The sequence below is a fragment of the Mustela lutreola genome, chromosome 17 (genome assembly GCF_030435805.1).
Source record: "Mustela lutreola isolate mMusLut2 chromosome 17, mMusLut2.pri, whole genome shotgun sequence".
In the NCBI taxonomy this organism is placed as follows: domain Eukaryota; kingdom Metazoa; phylum Chordata; class Mammalia; order Carnivora; family Mustelidae; genus Mustela; species Mustela lutreola.
This window is the reverse complement of record NC_081306.1, coordinates 843,690-855,460: the sequence shown is the minus strand read 5'-3', so window position 1 is coordinate 855,460 and position 11,771 is coordinate 843,690. Positions and strand designations below refer to the sequence as shown.

General features: G+C 50.4%; 1 protein-coding gene across 1 annotated transcript; it reads right to left on the bottom strand.

Moving 5' to 3' along the window:
* Positions 1-9,649: 9,649 nt before the first annotated feature.
* On the bottom strand, positions 9,650-11,690 carry ZNF785 (zinc finger protein 785). Its single transcript, XM_059154129.1, has one exon. The coding sequence runs from the start codon at positions 10,945-10,947 to the stop codon at positions 9,991-9,993; it is 957 nt and encodes a 318-aa protein (XP_059010112.1). The 5' UTR covers positions 10,948-11,690; the 3' UTR covers positions 9,650-9,990.
* Between the last annotated feature and the right edge of the window lie 81 nt (positions 11,691-11,771).

The window sequence follows — 11,771 nt, the reverse complement described above, 5'->3', positions numbered from 1 at the left end:
TGAGGCCCTTAGTCTGCCCACTGAGGTAGCAATTGTCCACTGCCGAGGCCACCAAACAACCAGGGATCTGGTCTCCCTAGGCAACAACAGGGCAGACTCAGTGGCCAGACAAACGGCCCTAAGTACCCCTGTGTCTCCTATCCTCTTTCTCAACACCCCTCACCAGCCTTCCTACTCTACAGAGGAAACACAAGCCCTCCAGGCACGGGGAGGAAAAATTGGAGATAAAGGGTGGATCTACATTCAGGACAGGATTGCCCTGCCAGGCAATCTGGCGCACACCCTAATTACTGACATCCACCGATCCCTCCATATTGGCCCAAAGGCTCTCCACCAATTTCTTCAGCCATTGTTCTATCATCCTTCCTTATCTAAAGTAATTGAAGTTGTCCACAGGGCTTGCAAAACCTGTTCCGCTGTGAATTCACAAGGAGGAATCCGCAGACCCGGGCCTAACCGTCAGCTCCGAGGGCATCAGCCCGGGGAAGACTGGCAACTGGACTTCACTCATATGCCTCGCCATAAAACCTTTCGCTACCTATTAACCTTGGTTGATACATTCACAGGTTGGACCGAGGCATACCCTACGGCTCGAGAAACAGCAGATGTAGTGGCTACAATACTCATCGAGCACATCATCCCGAGGTTTGGATTGCCCCGGACCCTCCAGTCAGACAACGGACCTGCCTTCATCTCCAGTGTAACCCAGCAGGTAGCGGAGAGCCTCAACATAACCTGGAAACTTCACATCCCATACCACCCACAGTCATCGGGTAAGGTAGAAAGGGCCAACGGGCTGCTGAAAGCCCAACTCACCAAACTTACCCTAGAGACCCGTCTTTCCTGGCCCACACTTCTGCCCCTGGCTCTCACCAGACTCCGAGCTACGCCCCGCGGGCCTTCGGGCTTAAGCCCATTCGAATTACTATACGGCCGGCCCTTTCTTATAAATCATAGCCTTCCGGCCATCTCCCCACCTCTTTTATCCTATCTACCTTATCTTACTCTCCTCCGAGCTCTCTTAAGGGCTCACGCTGACACTGTCATTCCAGCCCCTAGCGACCATGCTTCCGAAGGGGGTATACGAGATCTATCCCCTGGGGACCAGGTCCTCCTCAAAAGCTTGCTGCCAGACTCCTTACAGACTCGGTGGACTGGGCCTCATACAGTTGTCCTTACCACCCCAACTGCTGCGAAACTGTTGGGGCACTCTGCATGGGTACATATCAACAATCTCAAGCGGGCACCCACAGAGACTAATTGGACCTCCCAGATGGCAGGCCCCACCAAACTCCGCTTGGTTAGGGCCCCTTCTCATATTCCTTCTAATCCAGACAAGCCAGGCGGAATCATGTGAGTCTAGCTGCATGAGGGGTTCAGGTACTTCTCGCCATTTTTCAGCCTTTACTTATATGCCTGCAACCTGCTACCGGGGAAAGGAACCGACAACCTGTACGTATGACCAGAAAACCTATTGGGTCTCTGACCTTGTGACAGCCAAACGAGGTATTGCCCCCTGCAACATCTACCCCAGGTCTGGAAAAGTTTGCTGGACCTATCTGGGTCAGGTCGGCCTCTCCGATGGGGGCGGGGTCCAGGACCAGGCTAGCCGTGAGCACATTAAAACAGCAGTCAGGGACCTGACTAAACGACTCCAACCCCCCAACGACCTGGGGCATTAATCTCGGTAGCATCCAAAAATCCCCTACCACTGAACAACTGACAGTGGCCCTCCTGAACTCTAGTTACAGCCTATGGCGAAATGTGTCGAAAAACGGTGACAGTGACTGCTGGATCTGTTTCCCTTTTTCAACACGTTCTAACATTGTAGGGATACCCCTCCCTATGGATTGGCCACTCCCCAACTCCACGACCACAAATAGCACGGTTCATATTGGCCCCATTGGGGAAAACATACCTATTATTAATGTGTCCCCCCTCACCACTGCAGCTGCCAACATCACTAACTCCTCCCTCCCGTACTGAACTCCCTCGGGAATATTTCTCTCGTGCCCTCAGGGAATCTATCGCTGTCTGACCACTAACGACTCCCTGGGCTGTATATTCATCCTATTATCTCCTACCACCATTTACTCTGAATCCCAGCTGCTGTCCATCCTATTCCCCCAACACCGTGAAGAAAGGGCCGTCTTCCTCCCATTCATAATAGGGGCAGGAATAGCCACAGGGGTGGCAACTGGAACAGCGGGGATAGGAACCTCCATAGACTTTTCTTACAAACTCTCCCAAGCCCTGAATGATGACACGGAACGGGTTGCTGACTCCCTCACAGCCCTACAGACCCAAGTCACCAGCCTGGCAGCCTTAGCTCTACAGAACCGACGGGCCTTAGACCTTCTGACCCCGAAAAAGGGGGGATCTGCCTATTCTTAAATGAAGAATGTTGTTACTTTGTTAACCAGTCAGGTATAGTTCCTTCCAAGATCAAAGAACTCAGGGATCGGATCCAAGCACGGTGGCGAGACACATCCTCCTGGGGCCTGGACCCCTACAACTGGGTAACCTGGCTGCTCCCTCTGGCGGGACCTGTATGCATGATCCTCCTTCTAATCTCAGTTGCTCCCTGTCTTTTCCGGTACTTGCAGGGTCGCCTACAAGAACTTGCCCGAGTGTCCGTCCATCAACTCCGCCTCCAGCCCTACTCTCGCCTGCCCACTTCCGACTACTCCTATGACGACGCCCCCTGTCAGCAGGAAGTAGCCAGAACCAAGTCGTCGCCCCTGACACCATTATATTAAGCAAAAGGTCGGAATGTTGGGCTGGCAGGAAGGGCTACCAAAGATGGCGAAAATTCCCGCCACAAGACTGAGCTCTGACCGGAGAACAAAGGCCCAAGCAGGACCCTGAGACCCCCGCCCCGGGCTCCTGTGGACCAATGGGATCCCGATGAGCAGCGGGATATCCGAATAAGGGAAACTTGCCCAAAGACCCCTGAGCTCTCCCCGAGACCCCCTAAAAGCCCCCTCCTCCCTGCCTTGGGCGCGACTTCCCCCACTCTGCTTTCCAGAGTCGCGGGACCTCGCCCGAGGGTGCCCACCTCCTCCCGGCACAGCTTTCCCGGCTCCCCTTCACCTGGGCCCTGAAACTTCGCCGGAGAGCGTTTTTAATAAATCTTGCCTTGCACCCGCTTTGCCTGGTGTGGTGTTTATCTCGCCGGAAAAACCTTACAGGTTTCTGATGAAAAAGGCGGTGCCCTGCTCTCCCAAAGTGGAACATTTCTAGGAAACCTTTCTAAGCTGGAATGATGTAAAGCAAGGAAGCAGTTACCACTAATTTACAGGGAGATTGTTCTCAGCATCCCCAGACCCTATAACTAACCTGTCTTAGGCTCTCCTGATGCCTTAGGACACATCTTGCTTAAAGATGCACAAAATAAATGTCGAATAAGCACAGATGCTCACAAAGTTCAAAGGTATAGTAACTTGGTGCTGAAAGGCTGAGTGTAGGTCCCTCGGAAGAGCCTTGATGGGGCCAATCCTGCTGCTCGGCCTGGGAGCTGCATCGAAAGGCAAAAATCCTCTTTAGATTTATTGTGGTCAGTGAAACCGGTACTAATGTAGGTTTTCCTTAAAGCAAAGTAGCCTAATGGGAACTTTCGAAAAACGAGGGGACACCGGGGTGACGCCGTCGGTTGAGGGCATCTGGATCTTGGTTTGGCTCAGGTCTGATCTCGGGGTGGTGGGATCGAGCCCTGCGTCATCCAGCCCCGTGCTCAGTCTGCCTGTGTTTCTCTCTCTCTGCCTCTGTCCCTCCCCGCCCCGTGCTCTTTCCCTCTCTCTCTAAAATAAATAAAATAAATCTTAAAAAAGAAAAGTGAGGGGACACCTGCATGCCGTATTTTACTTATCCATTCGTCAGTTGATGGAAATTGGAGTCGTTTTTACCTTTCATTTTGCTGTGAACATTTGTGCAAGACATTTTGTTTAACCACTTTGAGATAAAATTCACTCATTAGATAACTCACGTATTTAAATTGTACAGTTCAGTGGGTTTGGATATATTATGTTATTTTTTTTAATTGCGGTAAAATGACACAAGACTTAAATTTGCTATTTTAATCACTTTTTTTTTTTAAAGATTTTATTTATTTATTTGAAATAGAGAGAGAGAGATCACAAGTAGGCAGAGAGGCAGGCAGAGAGAGTAAGAAGCGGACTCCCTGCTGAGCAGAGAGCCCGATGCGGGCCTCGATCCCAGGACCCTGAGATCATGACCTGAGCCGAAGGCAGAGGCTTAACCCACTGAGCCACCCAGGCGCCCAATTTTAATCACTTTTAAGTTTACAGTTTAGTGGCATTAATTATATTCACGATGCCATGCATCTGTCACCACTATTTCCAAAACATTTTCACCACTGCAGAAGAAAACTGAGAATCCACAAAGGTGGTCACTGCTCATACTTTTCCGCAGCTCCTGGTAATTTCCAACCTGCTTTTTGTGCCTGTGAATTCCCTATTGTAGGTATTATAGGTACCTCATGTAAGTGGAACTGTGTAACACCTGTCGTTGGTGTCTGACTTATTTCACTGCCATCTTAACCATTTTTAAGTGTACTGCTCAGTGGTATTAAGGACATTCACATTGTTGTGTAAACATCACCACCACCCTCTCTAGAACTTTTTCATCTTTACTAACTGGATCAATACACTTTTTAAAAAAATATATTTAATTTATTTATTTGACAGACAGAGATCACAAGTAGGCAGAGAGGTAGGCAGAGAGAGAGGAGGAAGCAGGCTCACTGCTTACCAGAGAGCCCGATGCGGGACTCGATCCCAGGACCCTGAGACCATGACCTGAGCCAAAGGCAGAGGCTTTAACCCACTGAGCCACCCAGGTGCCCCTGGATCAATACACTTTTAACACTTAGCCCTTTTTGTTTGTTTGTTTTTGTTTTTAAATACCCTTTAGATTCTCTCCCTCTGCCCACCCCCCCAGCACCCCTGCTTACGCCTACCCCTTTGCTCACACGTGTGCTCTTTCTCTCTTGCTCTCTCTTCGAAAAAAAAAAACACTTTAAAAAAGTATGCTTTTACTGTTGTTGCTTGATATATCCATTTTATTTTTATTAACCTATTTTTAAAGATTTTATTTATTCATTTGACACCAAGAGGGCATGAGAAGAGGGCACAGAGGGTGATGCAGGCTCCCCACTGAGCAAGGAGGCCAATGTAGGACTTGATCCCAGGATCCCAGGACCATGACCTGACCCAAAGGCAGCCACTTAACTGACTGCGCCACCCAGGGACCCCTTATTTTTATTTTTTAAAAAAGATTTGAGGAGCGCCTGGGTGGCTCAGTGGGTTAAAGCCTCTGCCTTCGGTTCAGGTCATGATCTCAGGGTCCTGGGATCGAGCCCCGCGTCGGGCTCTCTGCTCAGCAGGGAGCCTGCTTCCTCCTCTCTCTCTGCTGCCTCTCTGCCTACTTGTAATCTCTGTCTGTCAAATAAATAAATAAAATCTTTTTTAAAAAAAGATTTGATTTATTTGCCAGAGTGCACATGCAAGCAGGGGACTGGTAGGCAGAGGGAGAAGCAGGAGGCATCCCTTGATATATCCGTTTTAGAAATTATCTGTGGGCGTCCGGCTACGATACTTACTTAGTTTCTAGCCCCATCTCCCTCAGCTCTTTCCCAACATAATGCAGGAAATTATTATAAGATTTCCTGGGGCGCCTGGGTAGCTCAGTCCGTTGAACATCCGACTCTGAGTTCCACTCAGGTCATGGCCTCAGGGTTGTGAGATACAGCCCCACACTGGCTCTGTGCTAAGTGCAAAGTCGGCTTGTGCTCTTCCTCCCCTTCTGCCCTCTGCTCATACGCACAAGTTCTATCTAAAATCAATAGATAGATAAATAGAGCAATAGATAAATAAAATCTCTAAAAAAATTTCCTGTATATGCTGTAATTATGTTTCCTTGCTTACCAACTATTTGCTCCTTTTTACTGAAACATATTTGACCTTGAACATTGTAAATGTAAGGTGTATGACACGTTTTGATAAATTTATATATTGTAATGATTGCCATTGTCATTGTTTGCCTTTTAAAGATTTCCAGTTGTATTCCCTTTCTCCATGCATTGTCTGTGCTTTCTGCTTTTTTTAATTTTTGGTTTTTTTAATGAGATTTTATTTATTCATTTGAGAGAGAGTGAAATCGGGGGAGATCACAGAGGGAGAGGGAGAAGCCGACTCGCCTCTGAGCAGAGATCCCAATGCAGAGCTCGATCCCAGGACCCTGAGGTCATGACCTGAGCTGAAGGCAGAGGCTTAACTGATGGAGCCACGCAAGCGCCCCCATTTTGTTTTTGTTTTTAATATTTTATCTATTCATGAGAGAGAGAGAGACAACGAGCATGATCAGGGTCACGGGTGACGAGAAAAGCAGACTCCCTGGCTAAGCCACCCGGGCTCCCCTCTGCTTCTTTAAGTTGTTCTGAATTACTGGGGACGCCATCAGATTGCAAACACCATTTTCCCCTGGGAAACCTTCTTTGACCCCTCAGTCTTCTCTCCCCAGACTTGCCGGAGCCTCATCTGTCATCCCGGGTCTGACTTCCCTACTGTCCAGGGTTGTAGCCTCTGCTTCCTAGATTCAATAGGTTCCTTTTTTTTTTTTAGTGGAGATGGATCATCTTAATGGCTTGTGGCATTGGACTATAGATACTGGATAGCTTTGTCCTACCGGGAATATTCCTGCAATCAGGCAGGATGCCAGGAGCAAGGGGCTAGTCGTCGGGTTAATGAACAAAACCTAGGTCCCTGTTGACCGCAGCCCACTGTCTGGTCTCGGAGACTCCTTGCTTGGCTCTCCCACCTGCCGCAGCGCACGCTCTCTCTCCCTGCTGTTCACAAATGTCCTTCACGGCTGAGATAGTGCCTTCTCCACCTTCAGATTCTCTTGCGCCACCCTTGTGATTTTTCCCCCAGAATACTTACGGCTTTGGGGATGACTTCTAATGATTTCACCTCGACAATTACTTGCTTATTTTATAACTTTTTAAACTTGAGTCCTGATGAGGCCTCACTGTACTCATTGTGGTGAATAGTGTAGAAGTGGAATAAAGAAAAAAGTATCATCAGGGGCACCTGGGTGGCTCTGCCTTTGGCTCAGGTCATGATCCCAGAGTCCTGGGATCAAGCCCCCCAGGAGCCCCACATCGGGCTCCCTGCTGAGTAGGAGGCGTGCTTCTCCCTCTCCCGCTCCCCCTGCTTGTGCTCCCTCTCTCACTGTCTCTGTCAAATAAATTTTAAAAATCTTTAGGGGCGCCTGGGTGGCTCAATGGGTTGGGCCGCTGCCTTCGGCTCGGGTCATGATCTCAGGGTCCTGGGATCGAGTCCCACATCGGGCTCTCTGCTCAGCGGGGAGCCTGCTTCCCTTCCTCCTCTCTCTGCCTGTCTCTCTGCCTGCTTGTGATCTCTCTCTCTCTCTCTGTCAAATAAATTAAAAAAATAAATAATAAAAAAAATCTTTAAAAAAAAAAGAAAAGAAAAATTGATCTTCAGGTAGGAGTCTCTTTCTATTTTTTTTTTAAAGATTTTATTTATTTATTTGACAGAGAGAGATCACAAACAGGCAGAGAGGCAGGCAGAGAGAGAGGAGGAAGCAGGCTCCCTGCTGAGCAGAGAGCCTGACGCGGGACTCGATCCCAGGAACCCTGAGATCATGACCTGAGCCGAAGGCAGCGGCTCAACCCACTGAGCCACCCAGGCGCCCCAGGAGTCTCTTTCTAAACAGAGAATCAACTTTACCTACAAAGAAACCACAAAGGATTTCACCTAGACCCAAAATTCCTTTGTTTACTCAGGTACTATGTTATGAGTCACTTCTTTTTTGTACCAGGGATGGAGAAAACTGAAGGAGATGGAGCCAAACAATTAACCCGGGGTTTAACTAAAGAGACTGAAACAAACTTTTAGGACTAAAACTGCCCCATTCTAAGTGGCTGATGTCATGTTGTTTTTCCTGCCAAACCTAAAAATACAAAGACGCTCTTGCTTTCAAATCATTTTATTGCCCACCAAATTGTATATGTTTGTTCCAGAATCTTAATCTAACTTAGTAAGTTACAAAACAAAGATAATTACAGTTCATTAATTTTACTAGTCTATAACAAGCTGCATTTGAATTTTTTTTATTTTTTTTTTATTCGAGAGAGAGAGTACGAGCAGAGGAAGGGGCACAGGGAGGAAGAGAATCTCCAGCCGCCTCCACACTGAGCACAGAGTCTCACATGGGGATCAGTCTCACAACGCTGAGATTGTAACCCAAGCTGAAACCAAGGGTTCAAGGCTCAACCAACTGAGCCACCCAGGTGCCCCAGTGCATTTGAATTTTTTTTTAAGATTTTATTCATTTATTTGACAGAGATCACAGGTAGGGAGAGAGGAAGGGAAGCAGGCTCCCTGCTGAGCAGAGAGCCCGATGCGGGGCTCAATCCCAGGACCCCAGGATCATGACCTGAGCTGAAGGCAGAGGCTTTAACCCACTGAGCCACCCAGGCACCCAGTACATTTGAATTTTAAGGGAGAGCTGCTGTTTCTTGCATAAATCTCAGCCTGCTGTTGAAGTGTTTAGGAGTGAAGAATAATGATGCCTGCAACTTACTGTGAAATAAAAATAAGATGTATAAATGAGCAGACGGGATGGACTAAGCAATTGGCATGTGATAAAGCAAATGTAGCATAATTAGAGAATCTAGATTAAGTAGAGACGTCATGGGGGGCACTCAGCCACTTGTTCTTCAGACCACGATGACGTCTGAGGTGCTTTCAGGTTTTTTCTCAGACAACCCTGTGGAGTAGCCAAGCGAGACAGTGAAGGCGTAGAAAGGCTGAATGACAGGCTTACGGTCCCACAGCGAGTGGGAACTGAGCCAAACTCGGAATCCAGATCTACTAGTTCAGGAGAGGCTATGTGGTTCAGTAAAATAACACCCAGTTCCCATTCCTAATCATCTTTGGAGCCCAGAGGTTCCAAGAGCAGTCCTTTGTTCACAGAGATACTCGTGTCCCCCAGGACCGCTCCTGGCTCACGGCTCTGCTTAGTCCCACCGAAGTCCTTATTCCTTCGATAGTCTGATCAAAAGTGCGGCTAGCAGGTCAGAGTGGGTCAGAAAGACCCTCTTCACTACTGACACATACAAGCGTACACTACAAACTAGACTGGAGATACTTGGCCTTGATTTCAAGCCTAATGGCAGGTAATTTACTCTCGTAAACCAAATTCCAGCATTATGTTTCCAGCTGCTGTGGCCCAAGAACACTTCTTCCTTCAGAAGGTGTAAAATCCCGACAACAGGCAAGTATCTGAAGAGAAAAACACTGCAGTCCCTGATTCATAGAAGTTGGAGGGGAAAAAACCCTTTAAGCTAAGCTTGACACTTGCGTGCACCCTGTGCGATGTGCGCGTGGGGCGGGACGGCCCCGCCAGAAGCCACTGTTCTCCTCCCTGGGGTCACCTTCAGGACTTAAGACCAAGAGTGCCAACAGCGGCTCGACGCTGTGTTTCCTCGCCAGGTGTCTCATCGACCCTGGCTAGAAGAATCCTTGGGTGAGCTTCCCCTACTGAGGATAGGCCCAAGGTGTCCCTTCTGTTCCAGGGGATACTCAGATGTACATGGGCACTGAGGGGCCCCATCTCTGAGGAACAGGAGAGACAGACCAGAAAGCAGAATCCTCTGAGGGAGAGAGCAGTCCAGGGAGAAAAGCCAGGTAGGTGAATGATTTCCTGCGAAGAAACATCAAGTGGGACTTGGATTGGGAGCGAGAGCCTCAGAAGATGGGTTCAGCCTTCAGGTGACCTTTCAGATTCCCTCCTCCTCCCGAAGGACCAGCTCTGTTCTCCCTTAACTCAGAGCTTTGTCTTCCTTAAATGCTTACTTCCTTTCCATCCATTCCTTATCCCCCCAAATACATCAACTTTGCCTTTTCCCTTCCAAAGAAAACAGGTCATCTCTTGCGAGCTCCATCACCCACATTCTTGAAATATATCTGGAAAGCACCGGAAATGAACTGGGGGATCCTGGCCTCCCAAAACAAGGACTGGCTCCGAGAGCCCTACCGCAGGCCGCTGCCACCTCGGCCTCTTGCCAGAGCGATGGATCTGCTGGTGGGCTTCCAAGGCATACTTGCGCTTAAAGCCCTTTCCACACTGTGGGCAGGGGAAGGGCCGGTTGTCGGAGTGAATGTGCTGGTGACTGAGGAGGAGAGAGGAGTAGGTGAACTGGCGGCCACAGTCTGGACAGGGGTAGGGCTTCTTGCCTGTATGCGTGCGCCTGTGGATGGCCAGCAGGGAGCTGTAGGCGAAACGGAGGCTGCAGCTCGGACAGCTGTAGGGCTTCTCGCCTGTGTGTGTGCGCTGGTGGATGGCCAGCAGGTAGGGGTAAGTGAAGCGACTTTTGCAGTTTGGGCATGGGAAGGGCTTCTCCCCGGTGTGAGCCCGTCTGTGGATGGCCAGGGAGCCCCTCTGGCGGAAACGTCGCCCACAATCAGGGCAGGAGTAAGGCTTTTCCCCAGTGTGGATGAGCTGATGCTGGAGCAGGTACTTGCGCTGGGAGAAACAGGCCTGGCACTGGTCACAGGGGAAGGGCCGCTCCCCGGAGTGGACCCACCTGTGGGTGGCCAGGTGGGAGGGGTAGCTGAAGCTGCGGCCACAGTCTGAGCAGGAGAAGGGTGATCTGCGGGTTGTAGTGTCCTTGAACCAAGGCTTGACTGGGCTCTGCCCAGAGTTCCAGCAGAGCTCTGAGCAGGTGGTTCTGTGACCGGCACCCGGTGGCCAGCTGGATGGTGACCACCCCTCGAGAGACACTTCCTCACGCGCCATCTCTTTTTGCTTTGGACTCTTCAACAGTTCTTTCTCTTCACGCTCATCCCTGGATCCTGAGACGGGGAAAGATAGAAGTCGAAACTCAGTAGCACCTTCCATCCAGTGGCCTGCCTGGGAGGCAGCATGAATGTCTGAGCATATGGCAGTGTTCGAGCCTGGGGCCTCATCGGGCCGGAGTAAGTGCAAAATTCATCCTGACTGGTGTTAACCCGGAAGCTTTGAAAACGGGAGATCACTGGAGGCGTCAACAATACTGACCCCCGTGTCCGGCAGCGAGGGAGGTGATGGACCAGCCTTCATAGAGCTCACTGGCCGCAACCCGTTTATGATCCCTTCCCAAAATAGCCATTAAGTGATCTTCCTCGGGGCCTTCAGGGCCGTCGCCAAAATGTCTACACGTGGGCTATCCCCCAGGTTCCACGGGAAGACCTGGGAACAAGCATTTGTTATGACACAGCTGCGGAGGAAGCAGCTTTCTTGGTGTTAAAATCTCCGACGAGTGGCCGCATCATTGCGGGGTGCCCGCGTCCTGCCCAACAGGAACGTCTGTCTTCGTTTCACTCCACAACAAACAAATCACAGTTTCCCTCCCCGCTTGGCTGCCCTGGCGCCTCGGGCGCGATTTTGCACGAAACGGGTTTCCCTGTAGAACGAAGCGGTGCGGTAGCCGCGGTCAGCCGTGCTCCGAGCCAGTCTGCGGCCGGACCGGGACTTCTGGGGAAGGAGGGCCTTGGAGGCGGTGTGGGCCGCGGCCGCGTCCGGGCAGGGGCTTCTCCCGGGTCCCGCGCTGGGATTGAAGGGAAGCGCCTGTGTCTTCGCCCCGTCTCGGGAGACCCTGCGGGCCCGGGGCCTCGGGCTCCGCGCCTCCGCGCCTCCTTCCACCGCGCGGGTTTGGGGCCTGGAAGTCCTGCGGGAACGCCGGG